At 40.1% G+C, this 22,524-nt stretch overlaps 1 protein-coding gene across 1 annotated transcript in view; it reads right to left on the bottom strand.

Moving 5' to 3' along the window:
- Positions 1 to 22,524, bottom strand: part of SLC26A3 (solute carrier family 26 member 3) — a 48,635-nt gene that overhangs the window by 17,798 nt on the left and 8,313 nt on the right. Inside the window, exons 2-8 of the mRNA XM_027539651.1 lie at positions 8,500 to 8,714; positions 7,886 to 8,025; positions 6,541 to 6,651; positions 5,877 to 6,049; positions 3,665 to 3,829; positions 1,996 to 2,148; positions 1,204 to 1,286 (exon numbers count right to left, since the gene is read on the bottom strand). Of these exons, the coding sequence (XP_027395452.1) occupies positions 1,204 to 1,286; positions 1,996 to 2,148; positions 3,665 to 3,829; positions 5,877 to 6,049; positions 6,541 to 6,651; positions 7,886 to 8,025; positions 8,500 to 8,630 (956 nt within the window). The 5' untranslated portion in view covers positions 8,631 to 8,714. The remainder of the gene's footprint in view (positions 1 to 1,203; positions 1,287 to 1,995; positions 2,149 to 3,664; positions 3,830 to 5,876; positions 6,050 to 6,540; positions 6,652 to 7,885; positions 8,026 to 8,499; positions 8,715 to 22,524) is intronic.

Genomic DNA, 22,524 nt, shown 5'->3' with positions numbered 1-22,524 from the left:
GAAAGTTGCAGAGTAGAGAGAAACCCTAGAAATAGTCTTTCAACTTCAGCCTAATTTCTACTATTAAAGTGATATTTGTGATCTAAATATCACAAGTTTAACACATTTTTATCTGGTGATAAAAATATTTTTTGCTTAAAAATATATATTTGCTTCTAATAGAAGTTCCCTGGTGGCTCAGACAGTAAAGCATCTGCCTACAACGCGGGAGACCCAAGTTCAATCCCTGGGTCCGGAAGATCTCCTGGAGAAGGAAATGGCAACCCATTCCAGTATTCTTGCCTGGCAAATCCCATGGATGGAGGAACCTGGTAGGCTACAGTCCATGGAGTCCCAAAGAGTCAGACACAACTGAGCGACTTCACTTTCACTTTTCACTTTCTATTAGAAGTTAGTTATTTTTAAGTCAACAATGAAATGCATATAAATTCTTATTCCTAGAATAATTCTTAAATATTCCTAGGTACTGGAAGGAGGGAAGGTTTTCATTTTTGTTTTCATTTTGTTTCATTACCAGGAATAAAATGTTTCCTTGGTAAGCAAGCTGGAAGAAACTGATGCGATGGTCAGAAGGCAGAGAGAGGAAAGAGCACAAAACTGGATCTCTCTCAACAATTGAATAAAGGCAATGGACTACATTTTCAAACTCCTTGTACAAACTGCACCTCCCAGCCTTTTGGAGCGGTAAGAGTTGCTCTGGACTTGTTTTGAACTTGATCTTGAGAAAGGACAGAGTGTGCCCATCTGGATTGCTCAAGCAGTGTGTGGCAGGTATTCCTTCAGTGTCTCCTTTGAACTATTGGAACTTGGCTCCAGTAACGTCAAACAAAATACTACATAATGTTTATGGTAATTAATGGCCAGGGAAATCTGGTTTCTCTCGGTTCTTTTTTATGAGAAGGAACAAGTTTAACCTCTTTTTCTGCTTCTACTATCTTGCTTTTACGTGCTTGGGAGTCCCTTCTCTGATTTGTGCGTTCTTTCGCGTGGAGACACTTTCTGATATTAAGAACTGCAGACCTGATGTCCTTCGTGACTTATTCCTAGAAGGACAAAAGTGAGCCTTCCTCTTGGATGCAGGATGGATGCCAGATGCAGGGAGAGTGCTGAGGAGGGTTAGTGCCTTTCAGCTTAGAGTCCTCTGTCACTACTGCTAGCTCTCTAATTGGTGCTTGGAGAGGCCATCATGAGAAAGACACTTACCCAGGTTTCATCTCCCCAATCACAGCCACATTAAACCTTCTTTTGAAGTCAAAGCCATAGGACACACCTGTTGCGATCACAGTCTGCAAAGATGCAAATTGCCCATGTTAGAAATGGGAGATGTCACTAAGAGTCTTGCTTTGAAAAAAAAAAAGTACCATTGCCAAAGGCCACTCTTTGACCTATTACATAGGAATCTCAAGCTCAGGTTTGGCTACTTTTTGAAAAGTCCCAAGGCAATTCTAATGTACTACTGAAACAGAACCACAGCTTCATTCCAATGAGTCTATCACCAGGCTTCTCTTGCCTTACATGGAAAGAATAAACCCCAAATCGTCAAAGCAAGTTATTAAATTATGAATGAAGAGAAATACCATACTAAATGTCATACCAGAAATTGCAGCGAGATTGCCTGTCTCACCAAAACCTCCTAATTTACAGAGAGGGAGGGTTTTCAACATAAAAACACAAGGCAGAAGGTGAGGGTGGGATGATTTGAGAGAATAGCATTGGAACATGTATATTACCATATGTGAAATAGATCACCAGTCCAAGTTCAATGCATGAAACAGGGCACTCAAAGCCAGTGTACTGGGAACCCAGAGGGAGGTGGGAGAGGGGTTCGGGATGGGGGACACATGTACACCCGTGGCTGATTCATGTGAATGTATTGCAAAAACCACCACAATATTGTAAAGTAATTAGCCTCCAGTTGAAATAAATAATTAATTAAAAAAAAAAAAAACACAAGGCAAACAAATTATGAAAGGAAACCTGAAGATGATCACTTACCACAATGAGTTCAATTGGGATGGGCACTGGAAGCTTGGCTTTGTAGCGCTGATTTATTTCTTTAACCACAAATACCACCACCAGGATAACCAAGGATGTCACAAGGTCTGCAATATTAGTCTTCTCTATTTGTGAGAATACGGACTCTAGGACCTGAAAGTATAAAAATTAAAAAACCCAAGTGCTATATTAATGTGTAATTTGGATACAACACTTAATTCCAAACACATAAAAATAAACATAAGACATGAAAGGACTGACAGATGGATAGCAATTGCCTGTTCTGCTCATGTTAAACCCTAGTAACTGTAGAGACTAGCATGGAGATACGTGAAGAGTAAGTTAGCATAGCATTGTCATCACACTGGTTTATTGATGCTCTTCATCTAGTGTCAAATTTTCTGGGATGCGTTTCACATTTTTATAACTGGTCTCTTCTACTCTTAGGTGTCATTGCCATCATTTTTGTTTGTTTCTTGTTTTTATTATTGGAGGAAAATTGCTTTACAATGCTGTGTTAGTTTCTCCTGTACAACGAAGTGAATCAGCTATATGTATACTTCATTTTTCATTTCATAATCAATACTATATTGCTCTGTCCAGGGAATCACCTTTCACCTCTGATAGTTTTTCTTAGCATGTTTCCCCTTAATTCCTGGCTTTTTTTTTTTAAGGTTCAGACCCCTTATATTTCTTCATTGACTCTCTCTGTCCCTTTGGAAAATAGTTTCCTGGCTAGCTGTGCACTGTTTACAGTCTTAATTCCCAAGGCCAGTTGGATTTCCATATCTATGGGATCTGGACAGCTCAAGCAGGCCCAGACTAGATCCCAAATGACTCCCAAAAGATTCCACTTCTGGAATAGCTCTGAATGGGAGTGAGAGAGGTCTGGTTCCAACTTGGAGCAAGTTTTGTCTCAGACTCCCAAACACTGTCTTGATAGAAGCACTAACAAGCCCCACAGTCAGGAAAGAGAAGGAAATAACAAAGAACAGAGAGGGAAGAATTTAAGCAGAGACTTAAAAAAGAAAAAAATAGAAAAGATCAATGGAACTAAAAGCTTGCTTTTTGAAAAGATAAACAGAGGAGACAAACCTTTAGCTAGACTCACAAAAGAAAAAAAAAAGAGTGAGGACTTAAATACATAAATTCAGAGGCGCTAAGAACACTGTTTGTTCTAAAGTACATCCTCCAGAGGAGAGAAGAACCACTGTTCTGTTTACATATTGGCCAATTTCCTTTTGCTTTATAAATAAGGATACATAAGAGTCAGAAGAATTTCAATTCTAAAAAAACAAGACCTGCTTTTTTAGAAATAGGGATGCAGTGCCATCCAATTAGCACATTTCTTTCAACATAAGATTTTGAGAAAGATTTTAAAATGTGCGCCATCATTTTTTTTCTTTTAAAATATACCGAAGAGTCAAATCTAAAAGAAGTGATACTTAATTTCTGTTGTTTACATCAGCTGCATGGGAGTTGTGAAAGATTTTCAGTGTTGTTCTCTTTGCCACTAATTTTTTCTTCATGTGAATACATTTCACAGCCTGTTGATTTCCTGGAAGTTGTTAAGTAAGCCCCACAGCAAAGGCACAAAAGGAAAGTTCTCTGGGAAACACGATCGTGAATTTCATGTATTCCTTATCTTTGAAGCAAAAAAAATACTCACTTTAAAAAGTGAAAATGGATCGGTGTGTGCCGGGACTGTCAGCTGAAACATAAATTTGAGCTGGGAAACCAAAACATGAATAGCGGCAGCGGTGGTGAAGCCACTGATAAGGGACTCAGATAGATAAATCACCACGAAGCCCAGCCGTAGAACCCCCATCAGCAACTGCAAAGAGAGGGCAGAGCCTTGTTAGTGTAGATTCGCAATACACCTCGACAATCTGAAAGATCAACCACTGAAATGGTTCAAACTGTGGAGATTCAGCCTCCACTCTTGGGTCTGGAAGAAAAGTGTCTCAGCCTCCTGGAACACCTTCCATTAAGGTACCTCCTTCTGCTTCCCTCCTCCCCACCCCCACCCCAAATGTTACATGGTGTTCAAATAGCACATCATTTCAGTATACCTCCAAGAACTAGCATGTTTCTTTTCTTCCCTCTTTTGAAGGCAAGGTATTCTCAGGAGACTCACCCCATAAACTTTTCATAGCAGAATTTTATCTAACATCAGTCTTCATAACTTTTTCCCGGGGAATTGTCAGTTACCTTTTTTTGGTTGCTGTTGCATGCATGGGCAAGCATCCATTCAGATTCCCTCAAACAAGTTGGTCGACTTTTGTTGGAAAATACATAACTGTTTATGACATCAAAACTGCTTGATTTTAACTGAGGGCAAAACTGATTCATTCCCCCAAAGCATTAGGATTTTGCAATAATAAGGTAAATGGATATAGAAAGTTGGTCTGACTCTCCACTCCTGTCACCAGAATGCAACCTAAGCTGTGAGTTTGCAAAAGCACTAGAATCGGAGATGCACTCAGACTCCATCATTGAACTGACATGTCACTATGTCTTGGTTTGAATTGACTTTTTTTTAACGCTTTTGTCTTTAGGCAACACCTTGAGGAGTTTGACATTATCACTATCTAACATCTTGAGGACAGGAGAAAGCAATGGCAACCCACTCCAGTACTCTTTGCCTGGAAAATCCCATGGATGGAGGAGCCTGGTAGGCTGTAGTCCATGGGGTCACGAAGAGTTGGACACTTACTGAGTGACTTCATTTTCACTTTTCACTTTCATGCATTGGAGAAGGAAATGGCAACCCACTCCAGTGTTCTTGCCTGGAGAATCCCAGGGACGGCAGAGCCTGGTGGGCTGCCATCTGTGGGGTCGCACAGAGTCGGACACTACTGAAGCGACTTAGCAGCATGGTGGTAGGGGTGTGGCTTGGGAGTAAGTCTTTAAGCCCCTCTCTAATCTATGTGGACTACAGAATTCTCCAGTCAACGATATTGGAGTGCGTAGCCATTCTCTTCTCCAGGGTATCTTCCCATCCCAGGGATCGAACCTGGTTATCCTACATTGCAGGCAGATTCTTTACCATCTGGGGCTTTCCTGGTGGCTCAGATGGTAAGCTTCAGGGCTTCCCTGGTGGCTGAAATGATAAAGAATCTGCTTGCAATGTGGGAGACCCGGGTTTGATCCCTGGGCCAGGACGATCCCCTACAGAAGGAAATGGCAAGCCACTCCAGTATTCTTGCCTAGAGAATTCCATGGACAGAGTCCATAGGGTCACAAAGAGTTGGACATGACCGAGCAACTAACACTTTCACTTTCAATAAGAAATTGGGCTTCCCAGTTGACTCAGTGGTAAAGAACTTGCCTGCCAATGCAGGAGCCACCAGTTCTATCCCTGGGTTGGGAAGATCCCTTGGAGTAGGAAATGGCAACCCCCTCCAGTATTCTTGCTGGGATAGTCCCATGGAAGAGCCTGGCGGCCTATAGTCCATGGGGTGGCAAAGAGTCAGAAACAAGTGAAGTGACTGAGCACACACACACAATGTGAAATGAGAAAAAATTTCCTAGCTGCCAGTTTCTCTATTACTTGCATACAGTTCTGTTTAGTAAGAACTGGGAGTGTATTAATTCCCAGGTATTTTATTGAATTCAGCATTTACTTGTCATCACATGTGCCTCCAAGTTCTCATTTTTCCTACTTTCCAGACCCACATTCACTCCTCTTTGCAAAGTGGATCTGTCCCTCTTCTTACGGTTGCCATGAGTGACTCTTCTTAAATTATTTCCAGTGGGCCACTGAAGGAGGCACAACAGGAAGAGTTGGGAGGGGTGGCAAGAAGTAGAAAAACCAGAAAGATGTGTACCAGTCAGGACACATAGATTGGGGAGGGTAGATTTTATGACAAAATGCTCACCTGGATGATTCCAGAAAGAATTGTAACTGTTGCAGCCACTATCACTTTCTGCTCATCTATTGATGAATCGTTAGTCATTGAGCTATTAGTGAATGTTGAATCAGCTGCACTGTCTGTTGGGGTTAGTCTCACAACTACTGCTCCCACCATCATACTCAGAACTGGAAATGGACCTAATAAGACAGAGTGAATTGTAGTCATTATGCTTCCCCATAGCACAGTTGTCTTTCAACCAAAATGTAGCATGTAGAAAGATTACCATCTGGAGTTCTGGTCTCCTTCCCAAGCCCCAGTTCTAATTTGTAATTACAAGAAATTATGACTCCTCTTCTGGATGTTGCACAATATGGAATTGATACAATTCATGACTGGGGCTTCCCAGGTGGCGCCAGTGGTAAAGAGACCGCCTGCCAGTGCAGGAGACATAAGCGACTGTAGGTTTGATCCCTGGGTTGGGAAGATCCCCTGGAGGAGGGCATGGCAACCCACTCCAGTATTCTTGCCTGGAGAATCCCATGGACAGAGGAGCCTGGCAGGCTACAGTCCATAGGTTTGCAAAGAGTCGGACACAATTGAATCAACTTAGCACGCATATACAATGCATGGATAACATCATTCATAAAGAAAAAGCAATGAGCATTAATTAGCCCAGTAATTCACTTACCCACAGATATGTGTCTGGAAGTGCCCAAGAAAAAGTAGATGATGACTGGGAAAAAGGCTGCATATAGCCCGTAGCCTGGGGGGATGGTGACTAGCAGAGCAAATGCTAAACCTGTAAATATACAAGCATCAGTGTTTTTATTTCATGCAAAGGGATCATAGAAGTTTTTATTAGGGTCTTCTAGTTATTTAAGATTGCACCTTAAAACTTGTTTTATTAACTCAAATGTATCAAAGATGTAAATGTAAGAGCTAAAGCTATAAAACTATTGCAAGAAAACTTAGGTATAAACCTTTGTGTCCTTGAATTAAGCAAGGGTTTCTTAGTGACATCTATAGCATAAGTGGCCAAATTTAAAACACATAAACTGGACTCCATCAAAATGTAAAAATGGGTACTTCAAAGATACTATGAAAAAGGGAAATGACATCCCTCAGAAAGGGAGAGATTACCTGCAAATCATATGTTGGATAAAGGTCTATTATCCAGAATGTGTAAGCAACCATTGCAACTCAAAAATAAAAGATACATAACCTAATTTTAAAATATACAAAAGATTTAAATTAGACATTTCTCCAAAGATATACAAATGGCCAGTAAGCACATGAAAAGATACTCAACATCATTAGTCATTAGAAGAATGCAAATCAAAACCACAGTGAGACACCATTTCATACTCAGTAGGATAGCTAAAGTAACAAAGGCAGACAGTAACAAGTGTTCACAAGGATGTGGAGGAATTTGAATCTTCACCATTGCTAATGAATTATTATATGACACAGCAATTATACTCCTAGGTATATACCCAAGAGGATTAAAACATACATTCACACAAAAACTTGTGTGCAAGTGTTCATAATAGTATCAGTGTTATTCATAAAAGCCACAGGGTGGAGACAACCCAATGTCCATCAACTCATGAACGCACAAACAAAATGTAGTGTATCTATAGAGTAGGATCTTATTCATCCATAAAAGTGCATGAAGGACTTGTACATCATGGGAGAAACTTGCAAACATTATGCTAAGTGAAAGAAACAAGACACAGAAGATTGATATGTTCTATGATTCTGTTTGCATGAAATGTCCAGAATAGATAACTCCATTGAGACAGAAAGTTGTTGCCAAGGGGCTGGGTGGAGGGAGGATGGGAAGTGATTTGCAAGAGATTTGGGGGTATGCATATGGTGAGAATGTCTCAGAATTATTTAGCCATGATAGTTGCAGAACCTTAGTTGCACAATATTTTGTAAATATCCAAAACAAACAAACAAACCCAATACTGAATTTACACGTTAAAAGGATGAATTTTGTGATATATAAATTACATCTCAAAAAAAGTTACCTTGCAGTACAGCCACCAGCCCTGTGCTGATTCCAGAAACAATGTCACTGAGGAGCCATTCCTTTATGCGATATGCTGGCAACCAAGATGCTATGGGGAACGAGGAGAAGGCAATTTTCTTGGCCCTTTGTGCAGAACAGCTGAAACAATGAAAACCACAGGTCAGTTAATTAATATCCAATTTTAAGTTTAGTACCTATTGTAGATGGAAATTTGTTGAAGATGATATCATTTCACTAATCTTCCCACTAATATTCACCTCTTTACACGTACTAGCTGCCCTGACTACCACCAAAGGATTTTTTTTTAAAGAACAATATTTCTTTTCTTTAGCCACAATAGAACTTATTTGTCATCCTCAGCTTGACTTGTACAACACTTGACAGAAAATTTTCCTCTGTCCTCATCTATCAGTTTTCTGATATGGAAAGATTGTGTCGAGAGCTGAGATAGTGTTCATTTCAGAGACTACCTTTCTAGCCCTGGAGTAGGAGGTTTGGAAATCAAAGACTGACTCTGGAGACTGGGCTAGAAAGAAGAACTTGGAAGCTTAAAAATTTCAGAGAAAGTGCTTCATTTACTCCTAATACCAGTACTTTAGAAAAATATCTTACCGGCACAACTTTTTGAGATGATCCAGAAGCGTCTTATGATGTCTTTGTTTCTTCTTATGGTCTTCCCCAAAAGCATTTGCAGAATACACTGGCCTGGCCACAACATACTGATTCCCAATGGGCTCGATCATTTTGCCCTCTCTGAGGGTTGTAGTAAGTGGAAGACCTTTGAAACTATGTGGCAAACCCTTCTTGCCTTTAGCAGGTTAAAATGCCTGAAACCAAACAGAGCTTGCTTCTTAAATAACTCAGAGATAATGTGATGCAATTTACAGATGAGTGAGCTCTGAACTGAATGTTACCACCTTTTGAGATCAAAAGAGGCTGGATTAAGGGACCTAGACTGTGTTTTGTGACAATGATATCTCTTTTTACTGCAATGAGCTGGACATGGATTCATTGGGTAAGTAAACAAGGGTTTTGATTGATTGATTTTTAAAAGATTGCCAAAGAACAATAGGAAGTGACTCAGTTTACTAACCAGTCAGTGCATTTTTGATTTGTAAAGCGAGATCTCAAGAAAAGAATTTACTCAATTTTTTTTTTTTTCAGTAAAGTTTCCAAAGTTATGGCATTGTGGATATTGGGACAGATAAGATTTAAATCAAAGTCTATTCATTGCTGCTAACTCGAGCCAAGGCTATTTCATTTTATCCATCAGAATTTTTGTAATATCTTTTGAAATGCTTTTAATCTGAAATTCAAGGCATATTGCCCATTTATTTTCTTATCATTTCTGCCGCAACCTCTGGCTTGACCTCTAGCATTTGAGTCCCTGTGAACTTTGTTATGACTGTGAGACCCTTTTCGCTATTCTTTCTTTATGTGGACCATTTTAAAAATCTTTATTGCATGGGGAACACGTGTATACCTGTGGTGGATTCATGGAGATATATGGCAAAACCAATACAATATTGTAAAGTTAAAAAATAAAATAAAATAAAATAAATAAATAATTTTTAAAAAGTATTTAATGCTGTAAATATTCCTTTAAACATTTAACTGCAAAAATAAATAAATAAAAATCTTTATTGAATTTGTTACAGTATTCCTTCTGTTTTATGTTTTGATTTTTTGGCTGCAAGGCATGTGAGCTCTTAGTTTCCTGACCAGGGATTAAACCCATGCCCTGGCATTGGAAGTCGAAGTCTTAACCACTGGACAGCCAAGTTCTGTTCAGTTCAGTCACTCAGTTGTGTCCAACTCTTTGCGACCCGGTAGACTGCAGCCAGGAAGTCCTATAAATAAATTTTTCCTCTCTTTTCTTTTTTGGCTGCCCCACGAGGCATGTGGGATCTTTGCTCCTCAACCAGGGATTGAACCAACACCTACTATGGGGGAAGCTCCAAGTCTTAACCACTGGGTGGCCAGGAATGTCCCCAATCTAGCCAACCTTAGAATGAAGATGACTCAGGTACTGTGCATTCTATTTATGGCAGATGCTGCCATGGACAAAAAAAAAAAAGCCCCCGTTTTGTTGCTTTACTCATATTTTCCAGCAGGTTTTGATGGAAACACATTAGTTCTTTTCCTTAGTCATTTTATTTTTTTTCTCCTTCCTTTTGCTGTTATGTGTTTTGTCTCTGTTACGTTATGGTCTAATCTTTTTTACTAGTGACAAGGATGGCAGATATGATTACATCTCCATCTCCATGAAGCTGCCTTCCCTGAGGAGGACCATGTCTGGCTCTTTTGTGGGTCAAAGGCTCAGACTACAAAGGGAGTGCTTGAGGGCAAGAGTCAGGGTTGCTTAAGAAATCTTTACAGAATTTAGAGAGCTTGAGGGCCACAATTCCGATCTTGTGGTTCTTCCCTAGGCCGCCATCACTGCTCCCGAAAGCAGCTGCCTTATAGTCCACATGTAACCAACCATCTGAGCCACTGAATCATCCACTTCTTTGGTGTCTCTGCTGAAAAAAGCTCCTGACACTCATAAATTAATGTCATTCCCCAGTCCATCATTTCTGGGATTCTTGAGAATGACCTAATTTAGTTAGGAATTCAAAAGTGATTTTTCTTAATTTAAAAACAAAACAACTTGAACATGTTACCTTTACCTCAGAAATTCTTGGAAAACTTTTTTTCTTGGTGCTTAGAGTAACAATTTCAGTTTCAAATATGACACCCATATTAATGTATAACCTTTTCATTTCTGTTTTATCTTCATGCCTCAGATTTTTCTCTGGGTTCATTAAGGGGTCAGTGGTTTTGGGGGATTGAAATTCATTCTCAGGCACTTTTCCTCCTAATGATTTTTGAACTTTAAATCTCATTTGTATACATTTCCACTCTTATCTCCTTTCCTATGATGTGTTCTTTTTAATTTTTTGGCTTTTATTTCATATCGATTACATACACAGACACACATACACATATATACATATACCTACATTCTTTGGTCCTGTGACTTAGGCATACAAGTTTGTCTTTCTCTGCGTTCCCTGCCACCAACCCCCTGCCCCAAGCACAAATTTAGTCCTGGGATTATTTTATAGAGTTCAGTTTTTTCCAATTTAACCATTTTGATTTATTAATAACACTTTGATATTTATAGGAATTAGGGAGAGTCGTGTACATTACCCATTCCCCTCCAACCCCCCAAACTCCACCCATCCACAACGGGCTGTGCAAAACTGTCACCACCGGGCTTCCGGCTACCTGGGCACCTCCATTCTGCCTGCCCCACTCCTCTGAAAAGTGTCCATCGCCCTAACCTTTGCATATCTCAGCATTTATACATTTATCCATTCAGTGTTCTATTCTTTCAGCGTCTGCCCTTCCTGTGGGAAACTAATTTGAACCAAGATGCGCATAAGTGATGCTAGTATTTTTCTTCAATTGGTGGTCATTTGAATCCAGGAGGCAAGCAGGTATGCTGAATATTTCCTGGCCTCTCCCCAGTCACGGTAGATACCTCCACCACCCTTGCACAAAGTTGGCTGTCACTGACTCCACCCTGAGCCAGATTTCAAAATACCGCTGTGCCAGTCAGCGGAAAACCAGAAGTAAGTCAGCCTTATTTCATGAATTGGTCTTTGGACAATGGGAAATACAGCCATGTCTTGAAGATAGCTACACCTCGGGGAGAGGTGGGAGAATAAGCAGAATAATGGGTCCAGGGAACACTTTCAGAGGGACCCCAATCCACAGCCAAAGAGGAACCAGTGCACCAGAACTAATGAGCCTGCAATCTGGAGCCTCTGCAGCTACTGATCCTAAGCCACAGCTGCTACAGACTGCATGCCCCAGAGCCTGTGCTGTGCAACAAAAAGAAGCCACGGCAATGAGAAGCTCTTGCCCCCCAACTAGAGAGTAGCTCCCCATTCACCTCGACTTGAGAGAGACTACACACAGCAGTGAGGGCCTAGCACAGGCAAAAAGAATAAATATTATTATTTTTGTTAAAAAGGTGATGGGGCTGGAAAGAGGATCCTGAGGGTGTGGGGCAGTATCTCTAAAGAGTCCCAAAGCAAATGGCTATAGAAAAATATTTTGGATGTTTTTTCTGCTAAAATAATATGGATGATGCACACAACTCTAGTTCAGTGGGCAAGAATATAAGAGCATCCTGTATTGCTTAGTCAAGAAGTTCGCTTATGTACCTGCTTTACAGCGGTCTTATAACACCTTCTAGGAACTTAGTTCAGTTTTCATCTTAGTTCAGGCACTAAACATTATTTTTATTATTGACAGCTCTTTTTATTGGCAATCATTATTATCAGTCTTACTGCTGAGAAACTAAGTCAAGCCTAATGCAGTCAGGAGGTGCAGCCGAAAAGAGTGAGAATTTGGCAGCTAAGTAGACCTGCCTTCACATCATTACTTGGCCATAGTTTGAGTTGCTCTGGGCAAGTGCATCAATCCTTAGTTTTTCTCATGGTGAAAAGGGATGTCATTACCTTCCTTGTAGGGGCATTGTAAGGGCTTCCCAGACAGCTCAGTGGTAAAGAATCAGCCTGCCAAGGTGGGAGATGTGGGTTTGATCCCTGGGTGGGGAAGATTCCCTGGAGAAGGAAATGGCAACCCACTCCAGTATTCTTGCCTGGGAAATGCCATGGACAGAGGAGCCTGGTGGGCTACATTCCATGGGGTTGTAAAAGAGTCAGACAGTACTTAGCGACTAAACAACAACAAAGGGCCATTGTGAAGACTGAAATTAGGGTATATAAGGAGAGCCTTCTTAGCTTTAATTGCATAGGTAATAATTTCAGGACTGAGTTTAATATTGACCAGTAGACTCTACATGACACAGTCAGCTGGTACCTGTCTGAAAATATTAGTGCTACCATCTTTTCTATGACTTCATATTTATTCTAAACTTCTCCAGAATTGACAGTTTTCCATTCTCACCCATTTATTTCAACGTAATGTTAAAGTGTCTAGCTATCTAAGCTTCCTAGCATATACAAGGCCCTGCATATTTTGGTTCTGGCCTATCTCACAAGTTTCTTCACTCCTCCTTCATAATTACAGAAATTTCTTAACAAACAAATGATATTTAACATCACCCCCGTTCCTTTGCATGCACTTTTTCCTTTACCTGTGTTTTTCTCCTCCAACACCTGGTAAATTCCAATTCATCCTTTCAAATACTTGGCTGTCAATGACCAATGGTTTGTTCCTTCAACAAGCATTTATTATTCTATTGTTTTTTAGGAAAACTTCCTAACATAACTGTGTAAGATATGACGGTGCTGTAGAGCCTTCATGGAATCCTCTAAAAAGAGCTAATCATTTCCTTTTGTACACACCTGGTAGGCATTTCTGTCCCAGAGGATACTGAATTGTCATTATTTGTTTATAAGTTTCTCTTGCCAATAAGACTCAGTTCCTCAAGGACAAAGCCCAAACGTAATCATTTCTTTTCTTTTTGCAGAGTACCTGTAAAGTAGTCATTACTCAGGAAGATTTTTTGAGATAAATTGAACTATAAACAAAAGATATAGAAATGATGTGGTTCTAAATTCCAAAGTTTACTTCCATAGAAGGAGTGTCCAATGTGAGTGATACAGATAACAAATTGTAAGAAGAAGGGATGTGAATGTGGGTTGGCACTGAGAAAGATTTTATCTAGGAATTGTGTTAGACCTTAAAGAACAGATAAGTTTGAAAGAGATAAGAAAGCAATGGGGGATTAAGACATCATGTTCAAAGGCTAGTGAGACAAATACTGAAACAGAGGATTTTGTTGGACAAAAGGATGAACTGTTATGAAAAACGTTAAGTGTTAAGTTGTTAAGAAGGCATCTCAGACCCATGAAGCTGACAAAATTAAAGAGAATCCCTTGACTTTCTCTAAGGCTTTGCGTTTTTCTAAGCACTTTCACTTTTCTCCCTTGAGCAGAGAAGGTAGAAATTATTATCGTTAACTTACAGATCAAGAAATTGAGATCAGAGAAGATAGAAGACTTTGCCAAGTTTCACAGCTAAGCAAGTGACAGGGCTAGGACAAGAAGCCAGGTCTTGTGAACGATCCTTTCCAGTATGTACTCTTCTCTGCCTTTTGATGTAGGGGCACCCGTGAGCCCTGAATCCCTGAGAGACAAGGGGACAGAGTTCCAGATGAGACACATACACACAGTGCTCTTGTCCTTGTGCAGAAGAGCCCCTCTGCCACGCTCCTGCTCTCAATGTCACACACACAGAATGTGAGCCCGGGTAGCCTGGAGTTCAATCTCATTCAAGTGAACCTGATTATTCTCCCCTTTACTACCCAATAAAGTGAAACAGAGGCTGGAGGAAGGCTCTTTTCTTCTTGTTTGGAGAACCAAGGACCTCCATCATGGAGAGAAGCTGAACCAGGTTATTACTTATTTATTCAGCAATTTAAAAACATCCATTCTGATTTTGTGGATTTTGTTCCTTAGTCAAATATAAGCTGTTTAGTAGACATTGAGACATTTGTTCATTTACTTATATACTTATTCATTTATCAAGATGGAGGAGGCAAGATATGTGTTAACCCACTGTAAAACTAACCCACTCTAAAACTACTTTTGTCTGAAATCAAATATTTGCTTCCTCATTTCTCAGTAGAAATGATCTTTATGTGGCCAACTTTCATTACACTGTTTTTCTGAATGACAAATTTTCTTTGGAAAAGAAAATTATTTAATCCAGAAATTTAATAAGTTATTTCCCATGCTCACATTTAGGAGAATGTGTGTAATCTTCTGACATTTTAGAGAATGAAATGAATTTTTTGTTAGGGCTGGTAATCCATAGGAAAAATACTGCTGCACAATATAGTATTAATCGTGGCATATGACACTCTGCTGCTTTCCAGTGGCAATTTTTTTCTCTCTCTCTTCCTTTTTACTATCTGTCCTACTTGTTTCTATTCCCTTTTTGCACGCCCCCCTCCACTCCCAATGGAGAAGGAAATGGCAACCCACTCCAGTATTCTTGCCTGGAGAATCCTAAGGACGGAGGAGCCTGGTGGGCTGCCATCTATGGGGTTGCACAGAGTCGGACACGACTAAAGTGACTTAGCAGCAGCAGCAGCAGCTCCACTCCCGTTTTCCCTTCTTGGACTATCTGGGGAGTTTGGCACTTAAATCCCTCACTTCTGGACCAAAAGACTTTTCTCAACACCTTCTAATAGATCATCCTATCTCCTGGAAAATCCTTTCCTAAAAGCCTGCTTTATTTGCTAAACTTCAGAATAGATGGTCTACTCATAAAATCAGATTTGAGTGTAGAATAAAAGGAATATGGGAATAATGAATACAAAACCCTGCTATCATTGAAAGGGCTATTTTAAGTCCTAAAAATGCATACAGACGTTTACTCAAATGTCATATCAAAATCTACTCAAATGTTTACATCACATTGCTATGGCTCCAGACTAACATTTTAAGCCTATTGTTAGGTATAATTTTTTTTTTTAGTTCTACCAGTTTATTGCTACCAACCCATCTACCTCCACCCTCCTCATACCTGCGTACTCAGTCATGTAACCCCATGGATTGCAGCCCACCAGGCTCCTCTGTCCACGGAATTTTTCAGGCAAGAATACTGGAGTGGGTTGCTACTTCCTTATCCATAGCCTATTGTTAGGTATGATTTAAAATATTCCTGATCATGGAATAAACTCAAGAATGCCACCCTAACTTTTGAATATGTTTCAGTCAGAAAATATACCATTTGCAAGAAACAGAAAACCAATTTGAGTAAAAAATCATAAATGTATTTCCTACCTGATACACAGTCATTGAGGCTGTTCAGCGATGTTGAAATATAGCCCAGTTCTAAGAGGCAGTGTCCATCCACTTAGTTTTATAGGTTCTGCATGCATCCATATGTGTATTGATGACTATATATAGGTTATGTAAGGCAGTGGGGAAATCACCTTTCTGTCGTCTTTAATACTTAACTTCCATTAACTTTTACAACAATGGAAAGACTCCAGTGTTGTCTTGACCTTTGAGACTCTGATCAGCAGAAGGGATGATTACAACAGCTTCCTCAAGTTCCTTGTGAGATTATACCTCTCATTGCACTTGTATGTGTGTGTGTGCATTACATTGGTTTGCAGAGATTTGCACAGCAGATGTGTATGTAGAAGTTAAGAAAAAAAAATCTCAGTGAGGGTTGTCTTCCTGACACTTTTCCTAGCAGTTTGGATGGGAGTTCAGAGGTATTACTTCTTGGCTGGGTCACTCCATGGAATGCTCATGAGCTGCAAGAGAGTGTTGTACAGGCTAACTTGTGTGATAAAGGCCCTTGTTAGGAAGCTCTCCTAACTCCAGGCAACAGGCCTCTGTTTTGGCTCTAACATATTGCTCCTACGAAAAGCAGCAAACCCTATGTTGCTGAACCCAGTGGGTATTTTGAATCCTCATCTTACTCAACCTTTTAGCATTTGATTGTGCTGACTACTCTTCCAAGGAATTCTCTTTTTAAAATGTTAATTCTTTTCAACCCACCTGTCTCCATTTTTCACCTGATATGTCTTTGCCAACTCCACCTTTACCCAACTCCTTGCTTGGCATTCCCTTCTGTCCTAGACTCCCTTTTCTTCTTGTTACCAGTTTGAGTCCTTGGACTCTGGAATCAATAGAAACTGATAACAGACAAGGTGAGAAATTCAGGCAAGCTTTGTTGGGATTGGTGCTGCTGCACGAGGGAGTGAGAACAAGTAACGGGTTCCTTTGCTTGCTCCCTGAGGAGGGTGGGCTGGTTCCTTAAATGGGGTGAAGGTAGGGGTGAGTTGATACATCTGGGTCAGACCAGAGGGCTGGCTTAGGTGGTCTGCCCACCCCGTTGGTGGTGCTATTGCAGGAGTCATGCATAATAGTACCCTGCTTTCATTCCCAGCACCTTGGAAGTGGCAGTTGGTTTGTGGCCTTTCTTTGTATCTTATTGTTCATAATTTGCCCCAACTGTGCTTGTGTGTACTTCTTTTTAGTTCCTTACAGTTTCTTTGTATTCTGCCACTCTAGGAGACATTTGTTCAGGTGCAAGCGCAAGCTCTCTGTAGAGTTCCAGGTCCTCCCTCCCCCAGAGAAGGCGATGGCACCCCACTCCAGTGTTCTTGCCTGGAAAATCCCATGGACAGAGGAGCCTGGTGGGCTGCAGTCCATGGGGTCGCTAAGAGTCGGACACGACTGAGCGACTTCACTTTCACTTTTCACTCTCATGCATTGGGGAAGGAAATGGCAACCCACTCCAGTGTTCTTGCCTAGAGAATCCCAGGGACCGGGGAGCCTGATGGGCTGCCGTCTATGGGGTGACACAGAGTTGGACACGACTGAAGCGACTTAGCAGCAGCAGCAGCAGCAGCAGCCCCCCATCCCCCCACCCCATGTCATTCTCTCTACACTAAATAAGAGTCCCACGGCTCTGAGGGAGTTTCATGTTTCTAACTTCAGCCCTCCAGATCCACATATTTAAACTGTGTACCTGGTATCTCTCTTTGGAAGTCCCACAGGCATTTCACACTTGACACATGTAGATCTGAAACCTTGATCTTTCCTCCCAAATCTGCTTCATCTCTAATCTTCCCTACTGTAGTAAAGAACACCTCCTCTACTCATGTCAGAAATCCAAGAGTCATGTTCTTACTTTCTCATGCAAACACAACCCCTAGCCAATGCATCATCACCAAGTCCTGCTGAATCTATTTCCAAAATATATTACAAATTTTCATCTCACTCTTGCCTCCTAGCCTAAATCACCACCATCTCTCACAATAGCCTCGTGCTGCACTTCTCTTTTCCTCTCTTAGCCCTTCCAGTCTTCTCACTACCCAATAGTTAGAATGATTTTTTTCATGCTAGGTCTCATTAGAAAGCTAATGGTAGTACTTAGGATAAAAGGCCTCCAAAGTCTTGCATGATAACTCTTGCCCAACTCCACAACCCTATTTAGCTCTGCTCTGCCTATTGTTTTCTTCCCTCCATCCACAGTGACATCTTCAGCGCCCTGAATTTGCCTGCCCCTTTCAGACAGGGTTTCCTCTGCTTCAGTGTTCTTTTCCTTCTGCTTCTGCCTGGCTGTTTCCTTTCTGTATGACTGTTAACTAGCTTCAACATCACTTCCTCAAAGAGAACTTTGACTCCCAAATCTAAGTGAACTCCTTTCATGATATTCTCTTATAGTGTCTTGTACTTTCATAATGTGGGGCTTCTCTGCTGGCTCAGTGGTAAAGAATCCACCTGCCAGTGCCTGCCAGTGCAGGAGACACAGATTTGATCCCTGGGTCAGGAAGATCCCCTGGAGAAGGAAATGGCAACCCACTCCAGTATTCTTGCCTGGGAAATTCCACAGACAGAGGAGCCTGGTGGGCTACAATCCATGGGGTTGCAAAAGAGTCAGACGCAACTTAGTGACTAATCAACTTTCCTAATGTAGCGTCATAGTTAAAAAATAAGCAGGTTTTTTTTGTGAATGCTTGTTTAGTGTTTGGCTCCCTCATTAGAGTAAAAGCTTCATACAGGCAGTGATCTTGACTATCTCTTTCACGACTCTATCCCCAATATCTAGAATGAATCTACCACAGAACTGGTTGAATGACGGTTAAATGAATGAATTATATGTGGTACAATTTTGGAGTTCCAAAAGAATTTGAAAAAATCATTAATGTTTATTCTAAATTAATCTAACCTGTATTTTTAACTTTGGCTCAAACATGCACTAACTGTGCAACTGAATTAGTTATGGCATTATTTAAAACACAAAATAACGGCTTTTTGTTTTAAAAAATATACAGAGTACAAAGTACTATGTATAAAATAAATAAGTTATAATATATTATACAACATGTCTATTGTATAATACAGAGAATATAGCCAATTTTATAACAATAAATGGAATATAGCCTTTAAAAAATTGAATTACTAAGTTGTACACCTGGAATTTATATAATATTGTACATCAATTATACTTCAATAAAAATGTACAGTGTTTATTTAGAACTATTGTGCATTGATCAAATTGTGTTTTTAGCTTTGGTTGCTGAAAGAACTGGAAAACATTGCATGTAAAGATAAAATCTCAGAACCACTGAAATCTAGTTAAAAATTATTTATTTCAGAACAAATAAGAGTTGAGTAAGGTTTTTGGATACAGCTGAATAAAGACAAGTCAAAAGAATTCCTTTACTCAGCCATAAAAAGGAATGAATTTGAGTCAGTTCTAATGAGGTGGATGAAACTAGAGCCTCTTATTCAGGGTGAAAGCAGAAAGAGTAAAACAAATATTGTTTATTAACACATAGATATGGAATCTAGAAAAATGGATGAACTTATTTGCAGAGCAGGAATAGAGACTCAGACATAGAGAACAGACTTATGGACACAATTGGGGCAAGAGAGGACGGGACGGATTGAGAGGTAGCACTGAAATATATACATTCCTGTGTGTAAAATAGATGCCTAATAGGAAGTTGCCATATAGCACGAGGAACTCAGCCTGGTGCTGTGACAACCTAGAGGGGGACTTAGGGTGGGGGTGGGAGGGAGGTTCAAGAGGGAGAGGACATGGGTATTGCTATGGCTGATTCATGTTGATGAATGGCAGAAACCAACACAATATTGTAAAGCAGTTATCTTCCATTTAAAAATAAATACATTTAAAAAAAAAGAATTTGAGAATATACTATATACTATATCCTATATACTAACAATCACCAAATAAAAATATATAATAGAAAGATACCATTGGTAATAGCAATAAAAAATATGAAGATAAGTAGGAATAAATTTTAATCTGAAGACATATAAGAACCTTATGGACACAAATGGCAAAACACCATAACACACAAAAGGAAATCTGAGAAAAATACGAAGCCATACATCATGGATGTGAGGACCTAGTATCACAAAGATTTTTTCCCAAATTAATTATATTAAATGCTATTGCAGTGAAAATCTAAAGGTTTTTTTAATAGGAAATCTTCATCATAAGACTTATATAAAAGTACAAAGAACCAAGAAAGTCAAGACAATTTTGAAGAAGAAAAAGCAGAGAGACTTACTTAGGCAGATGTAGAGTCCTATTACAAAGCTTTAGTAAATATGACAGTGCTCTATTGTGCTGTGGGAGACCAATATACCAATGGAACAGAAGGCCCAGAAACATATTGAAATTTGATATACAATTGATGTATTTCAGTCATGAAAAGATTATCATTATTAAATAACATTCAATAATTGGTCCTGAGACAACTGGGATCCACATGGAACAAATCAAATTTAGATCAAATTTCACACCATACACACACAAAATTTTCAAGTTGACTAAAGATATCAATGTAGGGGTACTCTTTCTACCCCCTTCTGATGCCTATGTCAGAAGCTTTATCTATCTCCTTTATACTTTAATAAAACTTTATTACACACACACACACAAAAGATATCAATGTAAAAAGCAAGTCTTGAAAACCTTCATAAGAAAAAAGAATACCATTATAATTTGGGGCTAGCAGAATTTCTTAAACACATCACAAATATATGCTCATCATGAAGAAAAAGATTGATAAATCCTACTTCACTAAAGTTAAAACATGAAAGACATTGGAGCAATAGTGAAGACAAGCTCCAAAATGGACAATTAAAAAGGATTAATGTCCAGCATATATAAAGAACTCCTACAAGTCAATAAGACAAAAGGCAAAAGCCCAGTGTGCTTAGTCGTGTCCAACTCTTTGTGACCCCATGGACTATAGCCCACCAGGCTCCTCTCCATGGAATTTTCCAGGCAAGAATATTGGGATGGGTTCCCATTTCCTTCTCCAGGGGATCCTCCCAGCCCAGAGATGGAACCCGTGTCTCCTGTGTCTCTTGCATTGACAGATGGATTCTTTTACCACAGAGCAACCTGGGAAGCCCAAAAACCCAGTACAGTCAACTTACAGAAAACTTGAAGTGCCAATTAACATATGAAAAGATATTCCACTTCACTAGCAATCAGGAAAAAGTAAATTAAAAGTACAATGAGATCCATTTCATATCTGTTATCAGTAGGGGTGGAGCTAGATTTGATGGAACCTGAAGCTTATGCAATTTATGAGGCTCATTTTAAGAAAAAGAATATAAATTACAAATATAAATTAATTATGCACCTCTTGAAGAAGTCTAAGTAAGTGGGAGGCCCTTAAGCTTCATTTGCTGCATGGTAGATCTGAGCTGAGTGCTGAAGAATTGATGCCTTTGAACTGTGGTGTTGGGAGAAGACTCTTGAGAGTCCCTTGGACTGCAAGGAGATCAAACCAGTCCATCCTAAAGGAAATAAGTCCTGAATATTCATTGGAAGGACTGATGCTGAAGCTGAAGCGCCAATACTTTGGCCACCTGATGTGAAGAACTGACTCCTTATGAAAGACCCTGATGCTGGGAATTGATGCTTTTGAACTGTGGTGTTGGAGAAGACTTGAGAGTCTCTTGGCCTGCAAGGAGATCCAACCAATAATTCTAAAGGAGATCAGTCCTGAGTGTTCATTGGAAGGACTGATGCTGAAGCTGAAACTCCAATACTTTGGCCACCTGTTGCGAAGAGCTGACTCATTTGAAAAGACCCTGATGCTGGGAAAGATTGATGGCAGGAGGAGAGGGGGATGCCAGAGGATGAAATGGTTGGATGGCATCACTGACTCAATGGACATGAGTTTGGGTGGACTCCAGGAGTTGGTGATGGACAGGGAGGCCTGGCGTGCTGTGGTTCATGGGGTTGCAAGGAGTCAGATACGACTGAGTGACTGAACTGAACTGAACTGATGCTGGGAAAGATTGAAAGCAGGAGGAGAAGGGGACAACAGAAGAAGAGATGGTTGGGTGGCATCACCAACTCAATAGACCTGAGTTTGATCGAGCTCTGGGGGTTGATGATGGACAGGGAAGGTGGGCGTGCTGCAGTCCATGGGGTCACAAAGAGTCAGACACGACTAAGTGACTGAACTGAACTGAGATCTCTTTTACCTAACATGCCTGAAAATGCCAAAGGTTACAGAGAATGTGGAGCAATAGGAACTATTGTACTACTGGTGTGAATGTAAATTGGGGCATCACTTCAGAGAGACACTTGGCACTGTCTTATCAAGCTAAAGATACACAATTTCTAAGACTTGGCAATTCTACTCTTTAGGTATATATTTTTAAGAAACATGCATTCAAAGATGTTCATAGCAGCAAAAGTCTATTGACAAGACAGTGAATAAAAAATTATGCTTTGTTCATACAGTGGAATTCTGCATAATAAAAATTAATGTATCAGAGCTACACATGATGACACAAACTTATCTGACAAGCACAAATCAAGTGGAAAAAAGTATGAAAGAATAAATACAATATGATTCTGTTTATATAAAGTTTAAAGACACAGAATGCTTATGATTCATAAAGTGAAAGTGAAAGTGAAGTCACTCAGTCGTCTCCAACTCTTTGCGACCCCATGGACTGTAGCCTACTATGCTCCTCCGTCTGTGTGATTCTCCAGGCAAGAATACTGGAGTGGGTTGCCATTTCCTTCTCCGGGAGATCTTCCCAACTCAGGGATTGAACCCGGGTCTCCCTTGTTGCAGGCAAA

This window comes from Bos indicus x Bos taurus, chromosome 4 (assembly GCF_003369695.1).
Source record: "Bos indicus x Bos taurus breed Angus x Brahman F1 hybrid chromosome 4, Bos_hybrid_MaternalHap_v2.0, whole genome shotgun sequence".
NCBI classification, from domain to species: Eukaryota; Metazoa; Chordata; class Mammalia; order Artiodactyla; family Bovidae; genus Bos; species Bos indicus x Bos taurus.
The sequence above is the reverse complement of the archived record's forward strand: the minus strand, read 5'-3'. Positions and strand labels throughout refer to the sequence as shown.